At 38.7% G+C, this 23,400-nt stretch overlaps 1 protein-coding gene across 2 annotated transcripts; it reads left to right on the forward strand.

The window, feature by feature from the left end:
• The first annotated feature begins 3,787 nt into the window (after positions 1 to 3,787).
• Positions 3,788 to 19,906, forward strand: LOC137955372 (E3 ubiquitin-protein ligase KEG-like). 2 transcript variants are annotated; one of them, XM_068802283.1, is made up of 16 exons: positions 3,788 to 4,845; positions 7,418 to 7,786; positions 8,321 to 8,551; positions 8,652 to 8,774; positions 8,849 to 9,185; positions 10,150 to 10,307; positions 10,538 to 10,695; positions 11,113 to 11,234; positions 11,341 to 11,475; positions 13,339 to 13,463; positions 15,340 to 15,444; positions 15,567 to 15,800; positions 16,371 to 16,704; positions 16,796 to 16,984; positions 17,075 to 17,380; positions 18,298 to 19,906. In XM_068802283.1, exons 1-16 carry the CDS (start codon positions 4,097 to 4,099, stop codon positions 19,552 to 19,554), a joined length of 4,932 nt encoding a protein of 1,643 aa, XP_068658384.1. In that variant the 5' UTR covers positions 3,788 to 4,096; the 3' UTR covers positions 19,555 to 19,906. The 2 variants fall into 2 exon arrangements, with proteins under 2 accessions (XP_068658384.1, XP_068658385.1); XM_068802284.1 differs by having other exon boundaries at positions 8,664 to 8,774.
• Positions 19,907 to 23,400: the final 3,494 nt, after the last annotated feature.

Below are 23,400 nucleotides of genomic sequence, written 5' to 3' on the forward strand. Positions count from 1 at the left end.
TTCATCAATTTTGATTGAAAAAATGAAAGGAGAAGCTGAAAGAAGAAGACAGATTTTTTGTGCAATTTTTTTAAAAAAAGAGAAGGTTGAATCTTGTTTGACTCAAAACCATGAGTTAGCTGCTTGTTATTGCCTCAATCTTCAAGAGAAATAAAGGATAGAAGATTGTGTTTTACATAAAAGGAAGTAAACACAAAAAATTAAGGAAGTGGTCCATTGGAAAGTCAAGTTAGCGCCAAGCTGTTTGAAGCAAGTTGATATTTTTTGAGATCTTACATTTAATCAATATCTTCTTGATTAGGCCTTATTTATTTAATTTTAAATCAATCGTATCTTGCCTAATTCATGAGGGATTGAATCTAGATTGGTTTTATTCCAAGTTGGCGTCAAAAATATTTTTGGAATGATCTTGGAAAGATCTTACTCGGCATACCATATTGCCTTACTTGATTCCCTGATTGTTGATTGATTTTTTGCTATTATCTCAAAGGAAGACTAGAGAAATGATTATAACAAATTTTGGACAGCAAGTTCCCTTGCCTAAGTGGGTTCCCTCTTTGCCTAAAAGGCTGGTTAAGTTCGGGTTCTCGTCCCATATACCCGAGCTAGTAAGTGGCCTCACTTGGTTCTACAAGTTTCTTACTTAAGCTACTTCACATTTGAGTAAACTATTACCCTTAAATTGTCTTTTATGGCTGAAGAATACATGGGTAGTAAGAATGATATTCTCAAGATTACCACCATACCCTTGTGAGGATATCAAATTACTTGAGCTGGTCCAAATCGGTTTGATAGTTCCATATTACAAAGGAACTACTGGGTCACCTAACCAAACTTGGGCCACCCATTGATGAAGAAGATGTTGTTTATGCTAAGTGGTTAAAAATGACACTTTGGTGATTAGTTGGCTCATCAATAGGATAAAAGAGCTTGTCTCTAATTATGTTGTTCATCTCGACACCGCTAAGCAATTTTGGGAGACGTGCTAAGTTGTACTCTAACTCCGACAACTAACAAAGGTCATATGATATTCACCTAAATAGGTTTAATACTAAACAAAGAGAAAATATCCATGAGTACTTGGCTCAATTCAGAGGCCTTCTTCAAGAATGGAAGTCACCTCCGCCTAACTCCACTGATGTCTCTGTCCAATACAAACATAAGGAAGCCTTAACCACAGCCATTTGTCTAACAAATATTAAGCCGTATCTCAAGGTTGCTAAAACTCAACTCCTTAACTCCTCTGTAATTCCCACTTTTGATGATGTATGTGCCACATAACTCCGCATTCCGGACTTTTCTTGTCCTTCTCCTACTAAAGTATCATCAACTATATACTCCAATAATAAGGGCACATCAACCGACCGCTGCCGACGCAGTGGAAGAAATTATAGAGGAGGCCAAGGAAGAGGTGGAAAGAATGGTTCATCCAGAACAATAGGAATGCACCCATTGTGGGAGATATGGCCATACTATCGATTAGTGTTGGAAAATCCATGGCACTCCATAATGGGCCAAGGCTAATCAAGCCTCAACAAGTAGTACACAGGAGGACAAATTTGTCCAACCAATAGAAAAGAAGACCCTTACTGATGATGAGTATGACTTATTCCAGAAAATGAAAAACTTTGATGGTCTCTCCTCCAAGTTCCTCCTCCACTACTGCTGCCACCACCACTTCAGGTATGCTCTTTGCCACTTCCTTCTCTTCATTATGGATAATTAACTCAAGGGCCTTCGAGTATCTCATAGGTAACAAAAGTCTACTCCACTCTGTCTCTCTTTGTTTCTTGAATAATTTTTTTACCATAGTTGATGGATCCCGAACTAAAGTTCTCAGGAGAGGATCCACCTTTGTTAGCCCATCACTTTCGCTGACAAATATCCTCTTTGTTCCTACCTTTCCCTTGAATCTTTTATCTCTTAGTCAGCTTACTCAACATTTTAATTGTTCCATCACCTACTCACCCACTTCTTGTGTGTTTCAGGATCTTACAACGAAACAAGTGATTGGTGGAGACTATGAACAAGAGGAGATCTACTCCCTAGACGTGCTTCAAATCAATGTTGTTTCAACCAAGCACACAGAGGCTAGTCCATGGCACAATCGGTTGGGACATCCATTTTCCAATCTCTTCATCTTTTGTTTCCTACTTTTAAAAATATGTCAAGTTTAAATTGTCAAGTGTGTCAACAAAGCAAACACCAGAGGACCACTTACTCTCCTTGGCATGAACTTAAAGGTGTTGCTCATTTTTCGTTAATTTGCACATATATATGGGGACACTAGAGCGTCTTAAATATTTTTCGAGTTAAGTACTTTATTGCCTTCATTGATTGTTTTACTCATACCACATGGTTATTTATTTTTAAAGAGAGATATAAAATATCATCAATCTTTAAATCCTTTAATGCTATGGTAGTCATTCAATTTGGCACAAAAAAAAAGTACTTCGGCGTGATAATGAAAAAACAAATATATCTCTAGTGACCTTTGTTGAATTTATGAAAAAGATAAATACTTCATAGACTTCATTAACTTATTATAATCAGAGTACATGAACTTCTATTTATAATAGAGGAAGGTAGTAAAGTCCAATTACAATAAAATTACATTTGTCCCAATTACACCCAAACTCTAACACTTAAAGATAAGTCTTAACATAATTAAATAACTCAATATAGATAAAAGACAAACATAACTCAAACTAGAACTCTTCTAGGACATGACCATAAAATAAAGATGCCTTTGTGAGTCCTCCTTGATCCTCTAACTTATGTGATAAGGATGACAGTTGGTGGTAATTATGGTGGGTCTTACTTCTTATGTGTTTGGGCCCATCTCGTAAAAATTTGTAAAAATTAGTATACTCTTTTCACGAAACAAATGGTTACTTGAACTCTTTGGAAACTAATTTTTATAGAAATAGTTTTCTTAAATTTCTTAGAGAGGGCATTAACCTGATTTAACCGAAATCAATAGCTATTTATACAAAGTTATGCTTATTTGTTTAAAGACAAAAATTACTGGTCTGCGATTCTCGTCCATTGAGAGGATCCGATTTCTTGTGTTAGTGAAACATTATAATAAGACTCATTCTCATACGTTAGGAGGCATGAAATTTGTCCCAAATGTGAGCTTACTCCTCATTCGACTGTACTCTCTTACGTGTGCCTCACCTCACCGGCGCCTAATGGGGTCAAACCTCTTCTGTTCTCTTGTTGTGAAATATTTATTAACCAAATCTAAGTATAGGAAATTTTCCTCCTGGTTTTGAACTTTATATGATTTACTTGCTTCACCAAATTGGATTACAGATGAAAAATTGGAATTTAAAGTGAAGTTAAAAGAGAGTCAGAAAGACTTAGTAGATCAAAGTCTGGTGGTGATCCGGTGGAGCCTTCAATGGGCGATGAACAACCAGTGAAGAAAAAGGAACTGCTCAGTAAAATTCGTTAGTTAGATAATGTAGGCGAGGCGCCGAGGGCGTGAGATGTCGAGGCGAGAGCCGAGGCTAGGAAGGTTGACGCAGCGAGAGAAATGAAGACATCTGTTTCTTTTACTGTCCCTCTCCTGGAGTCTGGAGAGTGGATGGAAAAGAATATGGAAAAATACCGACGCCGTTGATATTTACTAAACTCATCATCTGATAAAATAGCGTATACGGACGGTAAGTAAAAGTAGGATATGCGTAAGCTCGACAATATATGTCACTTATTTAAGAAAAATATTGCATAATAAAATATAAATTATAAGCGGCGAAAGACAGAAATGGGGTGGGCGGAGGAGGAAAAAAAGGGGCAAAAGGAAGAAAGAAAAGAGCTGCTGCTGCCTGCTCTCTGCTCTCTCTGCTTTCTCTTCCGTTCTCTCTCTTCTTCTGTTTTGCATTTTTGCGGCTCTCCCCTCATCTCTTCACCTTTTTGCTCCCGATTTGATAATTGGAGGATTACGTAATCCATCTCAAATGATGGATCTCCCACTTCCCTTCCGACCCTAATCTTCTGCTATTTTCCCCTCTCTCGAGAACCCCCTAGAGTGAAACCTGTGTAGATTACTTTTGGGAGGAGAGAGGGTGAGAAACTGAGAGAGGCTGAGATGAAGGTTCCCTGTTGCTCCGTCTGCCAGATGAGATATGATGAGGAGGAGAGGGTCCCGCTTCTCCTTCAATGTGGCCATGGCTTCTGCAGGGATTGCTTGTCCAGAATGTTCTCCGCTTCCACCGACACCTCCTTATCTTGTCCTAGGTGCCGGCATATCTCCACCGTTGGGAACAGCGTCCAGGCCCTCCGCAAGAACTTTGCCGTCCTCGCACTTCTCAACGCCTCCTCCTCCCCCTCTTCCTTCGACTGTGACTTCACCGATGAAGACAAAGATGACGCTGCCACCGACGATGACGACGATGACGAGCTGGATGAATTCCACACCAGAGGCCGCTCACGCTGCCGTGGTTCTCATGCCTCTAGCTCCGGCTCTACCATCGACCTTGCCTCTCACCATGACCTTCGCCTTGTGCGGCTTCTGGGTGAGGGCCCGCGAGCCGGCCAGGATGTTTGGGCCGCCCTCCTCTCTGGCGACCCCGGGAGTTCTTCCACTGGCTCCACCCGCTGTCGTCACCGGGTTGCTGTTAAGAGGATCACTGTTTTGGAAGATACGGATTTGGTGTGGGCCCAAACCCGGCTGGAGAGCTTGCGTCGCGCCTCCATGTGGTGTAGGAACGTCTGTACGTTCCATGGCGCAACTCGAATGGAGGGTCGCCTATGTCTTGTTATGGATCGCTACCGTGGGTCTGTTCAGTCTGAGATGCAGCGGAACGAGGGTCGTCTCACTTTGGAGCAAATACTGAGGTTTTCCTTTCTAACCTTCCTTCCGCTTTTGATCTACTCTACCACAGCAAGTGTGGCGCTTGTTGTATCCCATTTTGATCTACTCTCTTTTTTTCCCCCTCACTTACGAAAAAATGAAGCTTTAGTTGGAGAAGATGGAACTTTCTTGTCGATTTAACTTCCATAATATTGTCTACTGTAAAAATAGACCTCTTTCTGATTATCTCATCTATTTGGTTTTAAGCATTGGTTTTTGCTGCCCTCATCTTATGTTTCCTATCTTGCTCTAACTGATTTGATTTTTGTAACTTTTAAAGAAAACGAACAATTTGTACTTTTGATATCTTTTTTCGCTTTTTGTCCAATAGTAGAGATGTGATATTGACTATACTTTAGTGGAGAAGATCAGTTTCTACTGTGAATGAAGTAGAATACAGCGAGGAAGTATGATAACAATCTTCAGGATTTTTTGGTTACTTTGGGTGACACCAATGCGTTCATTGATCCAATTTGGTCTGACTGCTTGTCCTCTGTCTGACAGTCTGGCTGATTGATCACTAAATATGTTCAAGCATGAGCGCTAGATATGTTTTGCTCTCATTACGTTATTATGTTGTCTGAACAGTATATGATCCTCCGTAGGTTAGAAATTGGTAAACAACTGTGTTTATTTGTCATAAATGCCCAGTTAAACTTTGGCAATCAAATGAGGAAATCCTCTCTAGCAACACATGACATCTACGTCAATTGATTAACATAAATAATTTGGAGTTCTGTTGTGCCTATGATAGGGATAAGAGGATAACTACTGAATGAATATAAGGCTTACTAAGGTTAGCAATTTCATTAATTCATGTGAAGGAGTTAGTCTCTAAAGGTCTGGGGAAGAATTGCCCTCCTTGTACAACTTTAGGGAGGAAACAAGTAGAATGCTTCCACACGGCCCAAGTCTCTGATGGAGGGAAATGATGATTTGACCTGTTGGTGCATTTGATCTTCACTTTAAATCTAAAAACATTCTTATTTTCGAAAGGCTAATTTTAATCTCTGTATTAAAGGGCTCAGTCATCTCTGTTAGAATTTTGATGGACCTAACTTTTGGACATTCCTCATTCTTCTAATGAGATTTTTCTCTTCTTCTGTCACTTTTTTCTTTGGCTTCTCCTATGAGGCTTGTGTTCCTGTAGCTGAATGCTTAATATCCAGTACCTAGCTTTCCAAGGTAATCAAAAGTTTAATTTCTGAAAATCAGGTGCATAGGAAAGTAACTTAATGGCATGTTGTGAAAATCCAGCTTGAATAATCTATAATAGTAAAACTTGGACTTTGATAAGAAAGAGGTGGTATTAGTGGTGTTCCTAGAATTTGAATCGTTAGATAGATTCCATGACTGACTCAAAATTGCACTTTGTGCCCATGAGCCTGACGAGTAATGGCTGATTCACAATATGTATCAGGACTCAACAAGTTTTGGTACCTTTGCACAGTGTTCTATCACATGCTCATTTATTACCACAGACTGATTTTCGATATTCTCATCTTTGTCATGTTCCATCTTTTAACCTTCTTAGGTTTTGCCCTGTCAATTAAACATTTTAGAGGCTACTCCCTATTCACTCTCGTCTTTCGGACTTCATAGATAACAGTCTTTTGGGGTAAACTTTGACCATCAATCCACACTGGATTTGCTTATTTTGAAATCCTGAATTTTAAAGTTCTTCACCCATTTTCATAATTTCTTTATGCCATCTGTATGTTTTTCACTTAACATTTGGATGATCCTTGGTTTAAAATATATTTGAATGATTGTATTTTATTAATATAAGAGAACTATAGGGAGGTCCCCCCCCATGCAAAGGCAACTAGTGAGCAAAAAGGATGCCAGGGATCTTTTGTATATTTTTATGTTAGCACATCCATGATAAGTCCTAAAAAAATGAGCATTTGAAGTCATCCTTGGTTTAAGTCCACAGTGACTGGAATCACACTTGTTCCACTCTCTGTCATCATTAGTTATCATGACCTCATAAACTTCATAATGATTGGAGTATATTTGTTGAGGTTTCTTCTAAACACTCGCAAGCCACTCTGTGAATATGCTTTCTTGAGTCTACAATGACCATGTATAGTTCTGATCATATGATAATTTTCTTCCAAGTTCTCAATTGATGTATGTGAACGATGAATTGACGAAGTACTTCTGCATAAAAATCAATCAACTTCTTTCATGACCTGCTTAATGTTAGTATTTATGAACCAGTACCAGTTTGAGCAAAATCCTGCTATTTAGTACTGTGTAGACTGTTTAAGTATTTTGTTTACTTGTATATTTTTTTGAATGACACTGTTAATTTGTACTTGCCTCTGATATTCATTCTGTAAAAAAAAAGGATATTTAGAAGAGTGAGAGGCACTCTCCTGCTTCATTTCTGTGACTTACTGTTATTGATGGCATATAAAATACTTCTCTCAATTATTTATTTCTTTGATCATGTCTATCTGATTGAATCTTGTTGTGGTTTGTTTTGAGAAATAAATCCAGATAGTTGGTTCCATCTGTTTAACCTGTGTTTGTTTATGCTATATATAACAGATATGGGGCAGATGTTGCTCGAGGAGTTGCAGAACTCCATGCTGCCGGTGTAATTTGTATGAATCTCAAGCCATCCAATCTTCTCTTGGATGGGAGAGGTCGTGCAGTTGTGTCAGATTATGGGCTTCTTAAGATCCTCAAGAAGCCTTCATGCCGAAATGCTCGACCTGGCCCTGAGGATGATTCTTTGAAGATGCATGCTTGTATGGACTGCACCATGTTGAGTGCCCACTACACTGCTCCTGAAGCATGGGAGCCATTAAAGAAATCACTGAACTTTCTTTGGGATGACGGAAGCGGTATATCTACGGAGTCTGATGCCTGGAGTTTTGGCTGTACACTTGTTGAAATGTGCACTGGCTCCATTCCGTACGTCGTGTAACATTTTCTTTTTTATTCTATCACAGTAACAAATTTCTTTGATATTTGAAATACCTGGATATCACAAAGTTTGCCTGGTGAGAATGGATTTGAAGGTGGGGAGTTTCTTGAATTTGCCAGCCCTAACCTAGTTGCAACAAGCCTTTGATGATGATGAAGAAGAAGAAGATGATAGTTATGATGATGATGATGATGATAAAAGAATTTCTGAAAAATTTTCAAAACATCTTAAGCATTTGGCTATGTCATAACTGTTGTTTTTTGTTTTGATGACTTAAAAAAGTTTGAAAGGAACATTTTCTATCAAACAGTAATTTTTTTATCTTTGATTTTTGTTTTCCAATGATGACTGTAACTTCTTCCATTCTTATGGATGATTGACTGAAGGAAAGCTAACTGGTTTAAAATTTTTGAGACCAAATATTGCATGATATTTCTCTAGAGATGAAATTTGTGACCTTTTGGTTCTTTCATAGCAACAGCACATTAAATGGATTGGTAATAAGAGTCTTGTCCATGCAGGTGGGCTGGATTAAGTTCTGATGAAATTTATAAGGCTGTTGTCAAGGCTCGACGCTTGCCACCTCAATATGCTAGTGTAGTGGGTGTTGGAATACCAAGGGAACTGTGGAAGATGATTGGTGAATGTCTACAGTTTAAGCCTTCCAGAAGGCCAACTTTCCATGCTATGTTGGCAACATTTCTTCGCCACTTGCAAGAGGTTCCACGTAGTCCACCTGCTAGTCCTGAGAAGTGAGAAGTGCATCTTGCTGCAATTATTTGTTTAATTTTGAGATTAATACTGTAGATAACTCAACTATAGATATCTTTCTGCTTGGCTTGTTAAACACAGTGATTTCTTCAGGGTACCTGTAACAAATGCGGAGCCATCTCCAACATCTGTCTTGGAGGTTTTCCAAGGAAATCCAAATATTTTACATAGACTTGTATCTGAAGGGGATCTTGATGGTTTCAGGTGGGTAGCAGGTGTTCATAAAATGTGTTTGGCTTGAACATATTATACTGAAGTCATTGTGATTTCTTGTGTAGAAATTTGCTTGCTAAAGCTGCTTCAGAGAATAATAGTGGCTCAGTTGGATCTCTTTTAGAAGCTCAAAATTCTGATGGCCAGACTGCGTTGCATTTGGCCTGCAGACGTGGTTCTGCAGAGCTGATTGAAGCTATTTTGCAGTACAGAGAGGTGGACCCAGATGTCCTTGACAAAGATGGAGACCCTCCAATCGTATATGCTCTAGCTGCTGGATCTCCTGATTGTGTTCGTGCTCTCATTACAAGATCAGCAAATGTTAGTTCAAGGCTAAGAGAAGGTTTTGGTCCATCAGTTGCTCTTGTTTGTGCTTTCCATGGCCAGCCAGATTGCATGCGTGTAAGTTCTCATCTTGTCAGAAGTTGTAAGAAGGTGGATAATAGAAACCCCCCCCCCCCCCCCCCCCCCCCCACACACACACACACACACACACACACAGTGTGCCACTTCACAGCCAAATTATTATATGCATCAACACTTGTTCCTGAAAACGTACCTCTGGAAATGATAAGTAATGGATACTATGACTTGTGCCTCAGCTTGCTGAAAATAATAAATTCACAAATGGAAGTTGGTTCTGCATAAAAGCTATTTGAACCAGTCTCAAAGTAGTGGGCTGATTAGGTGCCTTTCATGGGCACTTCTGCACCTACATGATGTCCATTGATTAATCGGCTTGCTGAAAGTAATACTCTCAAATGGTAGTTGGTTCCTGAATAAAAGCTATTTGGACCTGTCTCAAATTAGTTGGCTGGTTGTGGACCTTTCATGGACACTGTTGCACCTATATGGTGTCTTGGTTATTTTAGGCATTCAAGAAATAGACATGTCGGATGACAATCTTTTCATTGTCTTCTCTTAAGAAGCTTGTGATTAGCTGGATAAGGCTTCTACTTCTCTCAATCAATCCTCATTTTTGGAGGCCGGAGCATATATTTGATAAACCTGCTCTCTAAAGACCTGTCACATGGTCCAATATTAGCCAACTCCATTGGTGAATGATTTGCCGAGGGAGTCTCCTTTCTGCTCCTTATTGCCAAGGATTTTTATCCTCTCTTTGAATAAGTTGTTGTACATTTTGGGATTCTTTCTGTAGCAGGATATTTGATATAGAGTAAAAAAATTTCATTCACAGAACAACCCACAGAAATAAAACATCTCCAGAGATTTTGGCTACAGAAAATAATGGAGGAATTCTGTGCAATTCTACTATCTCAAGCTGCAAATCTAATTTCCAAAATCTTTTCTCTCTTTTTGTGGTTTTTTTTTTCTTGTCTGACGTAAACATGTTTGATCTTAACAGGAGTTACTATTGGCTGGGGCAGACCCTAATGCCATAGATGATGAAGGTGAATCTGTGCTGCATAGAGCCATCTCCAAGAAATATACAGAATGTGCGATTGTGATATTGGAAAATGGAGGCTGCAGATCAATGGGTTTACTGAATTCGAAAAGATTGACGTAAGACTGTTCCCCTGTTCTCAGTAGACTTAGATATGGAATACCTTTCAAAAGAAAAAGGAAGACTCAGTTATATGTTGGTATTTTAGTGCCTTTTATGTTGGTATTTTAGTGCCTTCCCTTCCATGCCTACTTATATGTTTGGTCTGGAATTCTGCTGTATCTTGTTTGATCATAGATTGTTTTCCTTTAAAAATTCTTACATTTCCTTTTTGTTTGTGTTGCCCCAGTCCTTTGCATTTGTGTGTCTCAACTTGGAATGTGGCAGTTGTGAGAAGGTGGGCAGAGGTTGCAACTCAGGATGAAATTGACGCTGCAATTGATATACCTAGTCCAGCTGGGACTGCACTGTGTATGGCTGCTGCACTGAAGAAAGACCATGAGATTGGTATGTATATTCTTCGAAACCATATCTGTCTAATGCATAACAATACCAATTTTTTAGGTAAAAAAGTCTTTTTTAGTCTAAAAATTATCTGATATTTGATGGCCTATGTTGCAGTGTGTTGAAAAATTAGTACAGGGGCATTTTGGTCATTTCATTTTATCCTCACATTTATATTCTGTTGTAATCTTGTTCTCTATGTTGAATTATGTCTATGGTCCAAGTTTCATAGGACATATAGAATGAGAGATATAAGGGTTTCACTTAAGTGAGGGGTAATTTTGTAAATTCATCATAATCACTTGTTAAATAGGTATGTGGTCGTGCACGATTCTCAACGTAGCTCATTTTTGAGCCTTCTTCTCAGCTCTCTCTCTTCCTCTCTCATTCTCTCTTCATCTCTCCTTACTTTTTTCACAGAGGGTAGGGAACTGGTGAGAATCTTACTTGCTGCTGGAGCTGATCCAATGGCCCAAGAAACACAGCATGGACGAACAGCTTTGCATACTGCTGCTATGGCAAATGATGTTGAGCTGGTCAAGGTAAATAATTACTTTTTTTAAGTTTCAGATACTGAGTCTAAGTCACTGTCTTCTCTCTTCAACCTCCTTTTTCTCATGTTGTCTCACTGTTGATTTTTTTTACTAGATTATTCTGGATGGCGGTGTTAATGTGAACATTACAAATGTGCACAAGACAATACCTCTTCATGTTGCTTTGGCTAGAGGAGCAAAACTATGCGTTGGTTTGCTTTTATCTGCCGGTGCAGACTGCAATTTTCAGGTAATCATAATTTCCAGAATGTTACTCATGTAATTCCTGATGCAGTTGGCTAATCTTGGTGCTGGTCATTTCAAATGATGCAAAAACGTTATGGCCATCTAATTTTAGAAGGCGATTCTACTCTAGTTGTTGGCTGGAGGCACAATAAGGGTCCTGCCCCTTGAGTCAGGAATATATTTGACGAGATTTTGAACTTATCATCAGAATGACATATTGCCTGTAATAAAATTCCTAGGTCTGCCAATTCAGTGGCTGACAAGCTTGCTAAATATGGAGTTTCTAAAGTTTTCTCTTTGCTCTGGGCCCTCACTTGTTATCTAGAGAAGGTTGTCCCAGCTTTGTATCCTATGTTGTATGTTAAGGTTCTGATGCTCTTTGAATAAAAGCTATGTGCCATCTTAAAAAAAAATGATGCAAAAAGTTGTTGATTTAGATGCACGTACACCTATTTTAAATTGGCATCAGTGTAATGATCTGAGTTGCTTACCTGTACAAATGGCCTGTATACATAGTGAGTTGGACCCAGTGTTTGGATTTTTTCTTTTCTGAAGGTTTACAAAATTGAGGCCAGCATTGAACCAGCCAGTTCTGGGAAATCTAAAGTCAGAAATATATATTGATGCAAGTGCATAGAATCAATTTGATTTGCATCCAATAAGCTCTCAGAACATGCTGGGGACTGATGCATCCACCACTGATGTAGGATCATTGGTGAATGCCTATAATTGACTGGTGCTGCTCTAATGGCTGAAATGGTAAACTTTGTTGTGTTTACTGTATGGGGCAAATCACATTAATGTTGCAGAACATTGCCCCCCCTCTGGTGTTTAAGAAACCAAGGAGAAGGCATTAAATATCTCAAAAAGGAAGACAATGTCTCAGATGCTAACTGGAGTCCTGCGTCATGCCAGTTGGAATTCCATAGTCAATGGCCCAGTAAAAAATTCTTACACTATACTATGTTCCGTTAGTGTCCTGTACATGGAATTGTTGGGCCATCTAAAAATATTCTTACTATTTGGCAGGGGCCTCTTTCCTTAATAAAATTCTCGCTATTTTCACTAGAAGATTTTCTTTTTTAAGCTCTCTGTCACCATCTGCAGAAGTTGTGTAGTTGTTCAAATTTGTCTTCTAATGAGCTAGGTAAAATAATTATGCTGCTCACAGCCCTTTGAACAAATGTACTTGTTACCTCGTATCTGCAAGTTCCTGCTAAAGGTCTTTGGGAACAAATGGTGTTTGTGGTTTTCATCCACAAGTTTCTTCCTAAAAGAACCATTCTTTGAAAGTATAGCTATAAATAAGTTACTGATTTTTTGGTGGGTACTAGATGCTATCTTCATGGTCAAAGCTTGATGCTTTTTATCAAGCTCTTCGATGGAGCCCATATTTGCTCACTTGACCTACTCCTTGTGCTTCTTACATGTATTAACTTTCATGAGCAAATGGCTCATATTTCTTCTATCTGGGACCTGGCCTTTGAGGTCTTCTTTACCTTCTTGGATGTCTTAGTCTGTTGCATATGGTGCTTAGAACAGGAGAGCTCTTTTACATTTTTCCTTGAAAATCTAATTTTGCATGCTTTGCCGCACATTTCTTCATGCATCTAACGTGATGCTTTACCACTATTGGAAATCCTCCATTTAAAAAAACAATTTATATTGTGCCTTGATAATTTGTGTTGTTAGGTAATTAAAGTGTGATGTTATGACTACCTTGAACTCACTAAAAGGAATGTGAATTGGAATGTCCCACACTCTCTATCCAAATTGTTTGCTGTGTGAATATGTTAATGTATATTCATTGATTTATGTTCACTTATTTGTACAACTTCAGATAATACTTCTTCCATATTTTCATTAGGATGATGAAGGTGACAATGCTTTCCATATAGCAGCTGATGCTGCAAAAATGATTCGTGAAAATCTTCAATGGATTGTTGTCATGCTCCAGTTTCCTGATGCTGCAATTGAAGTTCGAAACCACAGGCAAGTAACACCTACATACTAGGAAGATGAACATCACCTTCCCCACTAACACCTAATCTGCAGAGAATAAAAAATGTATTGTTGACGTGTTTGTGGTTGATATGTTTAGTTTTTCATGACATTTTTTAAACTACAAACCTCTATTAGATAGTTATGCTTTTGGATATGATACTAGAGGGTTAAAATTTTATCTGATTACTCATTTATGGTTTATTAAATGGAGTGGAAATGAGTAAGGATTATTCCATTCCCGATTCACTGATTACCCATTTATATATAAGAGTAATTCGATAAATTTTTATTTGAGTGATTGTATGTTTGAGATAAAAAATGATTTAAACGTTTTTTTTAAGAATTTGTATAATATTATTTTATATATTAGAATCATTGTTCTTAGGCTTTAATGTATATGCTAATATGATTCCTTTATACTTTTTATGGTTTTATAAAGTTTTAAGTCGTTCTTCTTATTATTCCGTTTATTTACCCGTTCCACTGTCCAATAACTAGGTCAATAAATGGTATATGTAACAACTTATTCTATATTCTGATAATACAGTTTACTGTTATACTGTATATATAAATTGAATGGTATATGGAAGAGCTTATTCTATTCTGTTTATATATAATTTATAGCCATAGGTATACAGCCTCAAGATAAATCCCTGTGAATTATATTGGATATTAAATTGATTTGAAAATTATATGGAAACTTTTGAAACTGACATCATAAGGACAATGCGTTGATGATGACAGTGGTCATTATCATCAAGACCATGAAGTTTATGTATGTTAAGGTAGTGTTTGGTGTGGCTCTTTGGAGCCCTAAAGCTGCTCTTTAAATCAAAGAGTTACTTCTAGTGTTAAAAAATGCTCATCTTCTGAAGAGGAGAAAACTACTTTTCTGTTAAGGTAGCTTTTCTAAAGAGATTTTTTGTTTTGGAAAAAGGATATAATAAGTATTTATTTGACGAATATGTCTTTATAATATTACAAACCTCATACATATGCCTTATATGAATGGTTGACATAGCAGAAATCTCGCATTTTACATGGGCTCATACATCTTGTGTGAGAGTCACCAAACAAATCATACGCAAAATAGGCTAACCTAATATGGTTTCACATGTTGTGGGACTGACTAATCCTGCAAATTGGTGGGCCCATAATCTAGCCTTTGAATTGGTTATGCAATCTACTTTATTTATTTTGTCATAGAACTTTATGCACAAATAAAGTATTTTATTAATTTACCTTCAAAAATATATCTTGATTTATTATTTTATTTTGTTATAAAACTTAAGGTATTAATGGTATGTTAATAATTTACCTTTAAAAAATATGTTTTCTATTGTTATAATTAAATCTAAGCCAAATTTTTTATGTAATGCACTCTTGAAATAGTTCTAGCCGAACAATACTTCGTCTTTTAAAGAGGTATTCACTGAGAAGAACTCTTTGATAAAGGCTTTCCCAAGAGAGGCTCTATAGAAGAGGGTAGACAAATTCAGCCTAAATTTGCTCTTCAAAATTTGTGATTCTTGTAATTTGTATGGTATTTCACTTTCAAAAGATAATTTGAAGAAAGTCCTAAATCCTTTTGATTTTTTTGAATGATGAAGATAAACCTATGTTATGCTACCTATCCTGTGGTATATTTAGGTAGGCATCTGTGTGTTACTTTTCCTGCAATATATCCCATATACATAAAACAGTATTTTTTAAAGTTTTTTGATGATTGTAGAACTATTAAATGGAAGGATGAAACAAATAACAGATAGGGAAAGAAAAAAAAAGCTATATCAAGTAACATTTTCATGGAGGCCACTGGCATTATTGATTTGGACTGATTTTATGGTTTACTTGAGTGGAATAGTGGTAAGACATTGCGAGACTTTTTAGAAGCACTGCCTCGAGAATGGATCTCTGAAGATCTCATGGAAGCACTCACCAGTAAGGGGATTCATCTCTCTCCTACAATGTATGTATGCAGTGGCTTTTGAAGCTCATTGCCCTTTGTCTTTGTTTCTTCTTTTGAAGTATTATATATGGTCTTGTATGGGAGGCTTTGCCTTTAAATATTTTATCTTGCTTATTGTTTAGATATAATGTTGGAGACTGGGTGAAGTTCAGAAGAAGTGTGAAGATTCCTGCTTATGGATGGCAAGGTGCGAGGCACAAGAGTGTAGGTTTTGTTCAAACTGTCCAAGATAGGGATAATCTTATTGTATCATTTTGTACTGGTGAGGCCCATGTTTTGGCTAGTGAAGTCATAAAAGTGATTCCTTTGGACAGAGGACAACATGTACAGCTGAAAGCAGAAGTTAAAGAGCCAAGGTAGGAAGAACCTTCCTAATCTTTCTGCTGTATTCTTTAATAACTTGACAAGTTTATTTACCACTGTGTTTTGCAATACCATCAACTTAATGTCCCTTATGTATGGCCATCAAGGTTGGCAATATCATCAATATGTATCTGATTGCAGAATTGATACAGTTGTATTGGCTAATACTGATTAATGTGAAACTTCATTTGGGTGTACCAGCTAATATGTATTGGAAATCAGGTGGCAGTACTGATATGGCAAACTAGGCTGCCATTTTTTGGTCTCTGTTAAAGTAGTTATCTGTGCATTGGACATTGATAAATACTGCAGTTCTCGAAGATATCAATGTTGACTATGAGAATAGAAGTAAATAGAAGAAAGTTTCTTTAGTTATATAAAATTCTCTCTCAAAATGTTTTCTTTGTTTGCTTTTGGTTTTGTTGGGTATGGATACTTTTCTTGCTTTTGTTTTCCAGTAAAGAAAGATGGTTGTCACCATTTTGAAACAATACCTTATTTTTTTACTTTGAAATCCTCGTTCAATGTTGTGTAATGTGAAATGGATGTGAATTTGTTGTCAGGTATGGATGGCGGGGCCAGTCTCGTGACAGCATTGGAACGGTTCTCTGTGTTGATGATGATGGGATTCTACGTGTAGGATTTCCTGGAGCATCTCGAGGATGGAAAGCTGATCCTTCAGAGATGGAGAGAGTTGAAGAATTCAAGGTTGGTGATTGGGTCCGGATACGTCCATCTCTAACTACTGCAAAACATGGTTTTGGAGCTGTAACTCCTGGGAGTATTGGTATAGTATACTGTATCAGACCAGATAATAGCCTATTATTAGAGCTGAGTTACCTTCCTAGTCCATGGCAATGCGAACCAGAAGAAGTTGAACCTGTAGAGCCATTCAGGGTAGGCATTCGATGAGCTTCATGAACCATTGTTGTTGTTATGTGGCTTTTTCCTGTTGATTAGATTGTAAGTTGGTGCTCTGTGTTACCAGATAGGCGATCAAGTATGTGTGAAGAGATCTGTTGCGGAGCCAAGATATGCTTGGGGTGGTGAAACCCATCATAGTGTGGGAAGAATAAGTGAGATTGAATCTGATGGTTTACTAATAATTGAAATTCCAAAACGGCCAATTCCATGGCAAGCTGATCCATCTGACATGGAAAAAGTGGAAAATTTCAAGGTATGGAAATAAAAGAAAATAGTAGGAGATTCAAATAGTTTTTCCTTTACTGTGGCTTTAGCCTCTGATTCATTTATGGATTTTGACTAGGTTGGTGATTGGGTGAGAGTGAAAGCTTCTGTGTCTTCCCCAAAATATGGATGGGAGGATGTTACTCGAAATAGTATTGGAGTAATTCATAGTTTGGAGGAGGATGGGGACATGGGTGTTGCCTTTTGCTTCAGGAGCAAGCCCTTTCGTTGCTCGGTGACAGATATGGAGAAGGTAACACCTTTCGAAGTTGGACAAGAGATTCACATAATGTCATCAATTGCTCAGCCTCGACTTGGATGGTCAAATGAAACTGCAGCTACCATTGGAAAGATTTCAAGGATAGACATGGATGGCACCCTCAATGTGAGTTTTATGTAGCTCATCTCTTCAATTATGTATGATATGGAGCTGGTTCCATGGAAAATCACTCTTCTTTTTGTGTACTGTGCGAGGATGACACATAAATTGAGAAATTTTCCATGCAAAATTTCATTAGTTGAAGTAATATTTTTGAGATATTATTTATTTTATGTGGAAGGGTCTTTCTTTCATGGGATGGGCTGACAGCTCGGGTTTCAGATTTCTGTACAGGGATGGGTATAAAATTTCTTGGGTTTCCATAGGAAAATATAATGTAATGCCAAAAGGCAAGCCAACTTATGACAGTTATTATAATGGAGATCATTGAATTTCATATCTAGCTTCAGGTGAATGTTTTAGATCACCAGAATTTCATGTTCCCCACAAAATAAATTATGCAACTAAACAACTCCTACATATCCAGATAGACAACCTACAATTCTTAGGCTACGAAAGAGTGAGTAGGGTCCCTGTAAGATTATAGAGGTTGATTTGCTTATAATATGTTTGATTTTAACCCATGTTTACAGTGCTTGGGTGGGTGGGGTGGGGGTATGTAGTTTAAAAACTAGATGAGTCAAAAGTGAACTGGAAGGGAATTTGCTTCATGGAATGGGCTGCCAGCAAGGTAGGATTTCATATTCCAATGCAAGGATGTGGTTTAAGGCTTAAATCCCTCAATGGAGAGGCGTTACCTTTTCAACTCACTTTACTGCCATCCAAAAGCAATATATGAGATATGTGAAACAATATCTGTTTACTTTGTCTTTTACATATTTATTTATACTTTTCGTAGATTATCATATCAATAGTTATCTTACCTGCATTGATATCAGTGATGTACGTAGGTATCTGTTTGTGTTAAAGGAAGTACATTACATATGCAAATGATCTAATTTAGTGTCTGTTTATTGTCTTAGGTGAAGGTGGCTGGGAGAAGTACCTTGTGGAAAGTTGCTCCTGGTGATGCAGAAAGGCTACCTGGATTTGAAGTAGGTGACTGGGTACGCCTAAAACCAACTCTTGGAACTAGACCAAGTTATGATTGGAATGGTATCGGCAAAGAAAGTATAGCGGTTGTATTTAGTGTACAAGAAAGTGGTTACTTAGAACTGGCTGGATGCTTCCGCAAAGGAAGGTGGATGATTCACTACTCTGATGTTGAGAAGGTTTCACCCATGAAGATTGGTCAGTATGTCCGTTTCAGAGCTGGGTTGGCTGAGCCACGGTGGGGCTGGAGGGAGGCCCAGGCTGAATCTCGAGGAATAATTGCCGGTGTTCATGCTGATGGGGAAGTGAGAATATCATTCTTTGGGATGTCTGGACTTTGGAGGGGTGACCCTGCAGATCTTGAGGAGGAGGAAATGTTTGAGGTGGGTGAGTGGGTCCAACTGAAAGATGACTCAAATGTTTGGAAATCAGTGAAGCCAGGTAGCATAGGAATTGTGCAAGGGGTTGGTTATACAGAGGAGAATGTCTGGGATGGAAATGTCCTTGTCGGGTTCTGTGGGGAGCAGGAGAGATGGGTGGGGCCTGCTTCCAGTTTAGAAAAATCGGATGCTCTGATGATTGGGCAGCGGGTGAGAGTGAAGAAATCTGTGAAGCAGCCAAGGTTTGGGTGGTCTGGCCACAGCCATGTTAGCTTAGGAACCATTTCGGCGATAGATGCAGATGGAAAACTGAGAATATATACACCAGCCGGGTCAAAGGCATGGATGTTAGACCCTGCAGATGTAGAAAGAGTGGAGGAGGAGGAGATGCACATAGGGGACTGGGTTAGAGTGAAAGCATCGGTAGGAACACCAACACATCAGTGGGGAGAAGTAAGTCCTTCGAGTATGGGGGTGGTACATCGGATGGAAGAAGGAGAGCTATGGGTAGCTTTCTGCTTTATGGAGAGACTGTGGGTATGTAAGGCATGGGAGATGGAGAAGGTGAGGCCATTTAGAGTAGGTGACAAGGTGAGGATTAAGCCAGGATTGGTTACTCCAAGGTGGGGGTGGGGTATGGAGACTTACGCCAGTAAAGGAAAGGTTGTGGGGGTTGATGCAAATGGAAAACTCAGGATCAGATTTAAGTGGAGAGAAGGGAGGTGGATCGGGGACCCAGCTGATATTGTTCTTGATGAGGATTATCAGAGGCCCATCATAAAAGGAAAGGTGTCCTATGGTCTATAATCATTTGTTGCTGCAAACTTTTCCTGGATCATATTCTTTTTGATGAGCGTATTGGGCGAAGAGATGGGTTACTACTCAGGTTCATTTTCCTCATCTCTTTCATTTGCTTGTATAAAGAAGGGTTCTGCCAAAGAGAGATGGTCCCCCACCATAATAGATGTAGCGCAAAAATTCATTGCCATGAAGTCCAAAACAGAGGATGACAAAAAATTTATTGCCAGGGCCTATGTATTCATATAAAGTGTTTTTAGTAGTGTATTTAGTTGACGTCACATGATTATGTATTATTCTTAGCAACCATGTACAGATGAAGAAAAACATGTTTCTTTATAAGCCATATTGACTTTTTTTTTCTTTTTAGCCCCTCTTCCCACTGGATTGGTCATTTGACCCGAAAGGGTGGGTTGGACTCGATTTGCAAAATTTCTGTGGTTCAACTGGCGCTGACGCTGAAGCTGAAATTAGTGTGAATACCTCTGTGCAGTGGTGGAGAGCTGCCGTGCTTGCAACCTAGGGAGGGAGGGTCCTCTGCTTTGGCCTCTTTTATGCGTGCGTGGCGTGGGAGGGATCCTTCATCCTTCCCTGAGTTCATCCTTCTCTTGCAAAGAGGTGATTTGGTGCAGATTAGCATGGTTTCTGGACCTTTCGCCTACCCAAGTTTTCATGTTTTCTGACCTAGAAAAGAACAAGAACAATCTAGCGGCCAGTCTGTGTTTGATAACCCTGGTTTGGTTTGAACATCTTATAAACATATGCGACCTTGGATGAGAGAGAAAATAAAAGAGAAATATATTTTTCTTTGTTGATGTACGTGAAAAAAAAAAAAAATTAACAGTATTTTATTGTTTGATATCGCTTTCAAGCTTCAGCAAGATTATTGTGAAAAATAGAATCTACTCTTCCACATGTTTGCACTGTACTTTTTGCTTTTTCTTAGCTCTTTGCTCTCCCCTTTTGTTTTTACTTGCCATCTTTCTATTGGTATTATTCCCTCCTCTCTACTATACTTTCTTTTTTGCCAACTTTTATTCCTGTTATCTCTTGCTTGAGCTTGAAAATAGAGCATCCCAAATTGCACATATTGATGAAAAATACAGAAATTTTACACATCTGGTGTTGAGGTTGGCTTAGTGAGTAAGCGGATAAGAACTGAAATATATCATGGGCTAGTAAGAGGATTGGTTCCTTTAAATCATATAAAAAAGGTGAACCTTTTACATAGGAAGAAGACAAACTATTGGTCCTATTTACCTTTCAATATGCTTGGACTGGACCCTCCCCAATCCAAATTGTAAAACGCAAGATAAAAAATCAATCAAATATCTTTCTTTACTAATGTTAGTTTGTCACTTTGTAGTACATTTGACTTCACAGATTGAAAGTTGAAGTTATGAGAGTAGATAGAGCTTAGACTAAAAATAGGGCTTTAAAAACTTTTTCGATGAACACTCAAATCACACAATTTCTTGTATATGAATACTAGTTATACCATTAATGATAGCCTGATTACGCATCTTGAATCCACTAAAAAAATCTGTAAGTTCCACTTTATAATCCCTATAGTCTAGATCGTCGACATTGATCAGCCATCGAGATTGAAGGAACCTGATCGCCAGTTGAACAATGGTCAAAGTTAAAGATCTTATTGTTTCAAACTATATAGACTTTGTCAAATAACTATCAATTGTCAAAATTGGAGTTCAATCAAAATTTGGATTGCTTGTTGAGATCAAAGCCTAATCGTCAGTCAAGATGAAGTGACTTCTAGTGGAGCCACTACCAAAATCAAATTAGAGAAGAATATTACTTAAGTACTGCATAAGCAAGTGAGGTAGCACATGGGTGACATGTGACCTCACCCAAGCAAAATTTGTAGTACATCAAATACATGTAGTGTTGTAAATGCTCTACCTAAAGGGAGGAAATGCACTATTTTAAATGGATAAGATGATGTATTATACTCTCATGAAAAGAAGAAGTCTTGTCACATCTCTCTCCCTTTGCATGAGTACCTAGTCGAGGAGAGAGGGAGAAGATAAGGGAGAGAAAAGGAGAGGTGGTTGAACATCTCACTACACTATAAATAGGCACCCTCTATGGGGTTAGGGGGGCCTTTGGAGAAGACGAAAACTATTTGTGAGAGAAAATTGTTGAAGAATTTCTCCAAGTTTTCATGCATGTTTATGAGAAAAGAAAAACTCTAATTATGCTCTGATACCTCACATATTAAATCAGCCTAAAGACCTATTAGATTCCTATAATGATAGCAACAAACTATCATATTTGGTGTACTTTATTACTATCCTGGAGCCATTACAACCAATACAAGATCAAAACTTCTTGTTAAGCACAAAGTGCTTACTAGCTACAAAATTGAGGCTAGTTAGCCCAAATACTACTAGTACACCCATCACCCAAAATCTTGTAAATTTGTTGTTGTTGTTATACTCACAATCATGCAGCTTCATGGACCACATACATTTATATGTTGACATTTTTGGTATAACTGGTGGGTCCCTCTACATCTTTTGGCAATGGTACATGAAAGGGAGTTACGCCACCTACTCGACCTCTACTCGCCTAAGAATGAGGCCCTTTGATACGATTGCTACCTACCCACGCTATTCAAGCCAGTTAGAGTGCTCCTTTCTCTAAAAAAGGGACACCTATTGATGCTTCTTCTTGTTAGATATTGAATTAAACCACATTAGAGCATGAACTGAACTACACTTTTACAATTGAGTAATGGTGGTATTTATATAATTTAGAATAGAGAAGATAAGATTTACATGAGAAGATAAATACAACATAGGATAAATCCAATGGGATCTTATCCGATAATTGAAGGGATTATGCTTATCCATTATCATGCCCCCTTCAGATAGGCCACTTGTTAGAGAGGTCAATCTTGTCTCGTAGCAACTGAAACTGTGAACTTGGCATTGGCTATGTAAGGAGATTTGTTTTGAGGTTCTTGTAAGTAAAAGGACGGAAAGTGCAACAACACTGATAGCAAGGAAGAGCAGCAACATAGGTAGTGATTTGGGAAGACAAAATATCATAATCTGATGAAGATATGTAGAAGGATAGCAATACTCATAGCGGACAGAATCACATCGTCCAATGAAGAGATGTGGAAGAGCAACGACTTTGGTAGCAGGTGGGGCAAACGAAATTGCATCGTTCGGTGAAGAGATGTGGAAGGGTAACAACACTGGAAGCGACCGGGGTGGATGGAATTGCATTGTTCAGGGAAGAGATTGTGGAAGAGCAGCGCATTGGTAGTGGTTGGGGTGGACGAAATCACATTGTCCAGCGAAGAGAGGTAGAAGAGCAGCAGTATTGGTAGTGGCCTGGGCAGACGGAATCACATCGTTTGGATGGGGAGAAGAGGTTTTGCAATGAGTATTTTTTTTCGCTTGTACGAAACTCGCATGCGTCGGGGGGGGGGGGTGGTGATAGTGGGAAAGGTGGACAACAACGACGGAGGTGAAGCTCAATGGCTATGGCAATGTCGGTGAAGTTAGAGGATGGTCTTTGGTGACAGGAGAGTAGTCGGACAGACATGGGGTGACGGTAGGAAGGGATTCTGGAGGTGCGACGGGTGGAGGTCGGGCCCTGATGATAGTGGGAGAGAGTGAGTGATTGGTTCACAAGGATTTAAGTTAGCTTAAGAGGGCACATGGTCGTTATCGGCGATAGGGAGCGGCGAAGATGATGACAACCGATGGGAGAGGAGTCGGACCAGGGATGCCGGTGGGGATAGGATGAAGCAGAGAGACACTGATGAGACCCGATGGGGATTGAGAGCGGTGTTGCGAGCAAAAAATGACATTTGGCGGCTGA

The sequence above is a fragment of the Aristolochia californica genome, unplaced genomic scaffold, assembly GCF_029961685.1.
Source record: "Aristolochia californica isolate CCGP_79_NKW_82.1479 unplaced genomic scaffold, dmAriCali1.0.hap1 SCAF_2, whole genome shotgun sequence".
Classification (NCBI taxonomy): domain Eukaryota; kingdom Viridiplantae; phylum Streptophyta; class Magnoliopsida; order Piperales; family Aristolochiaceae; genus Aristolochia; species Aristolochia californica.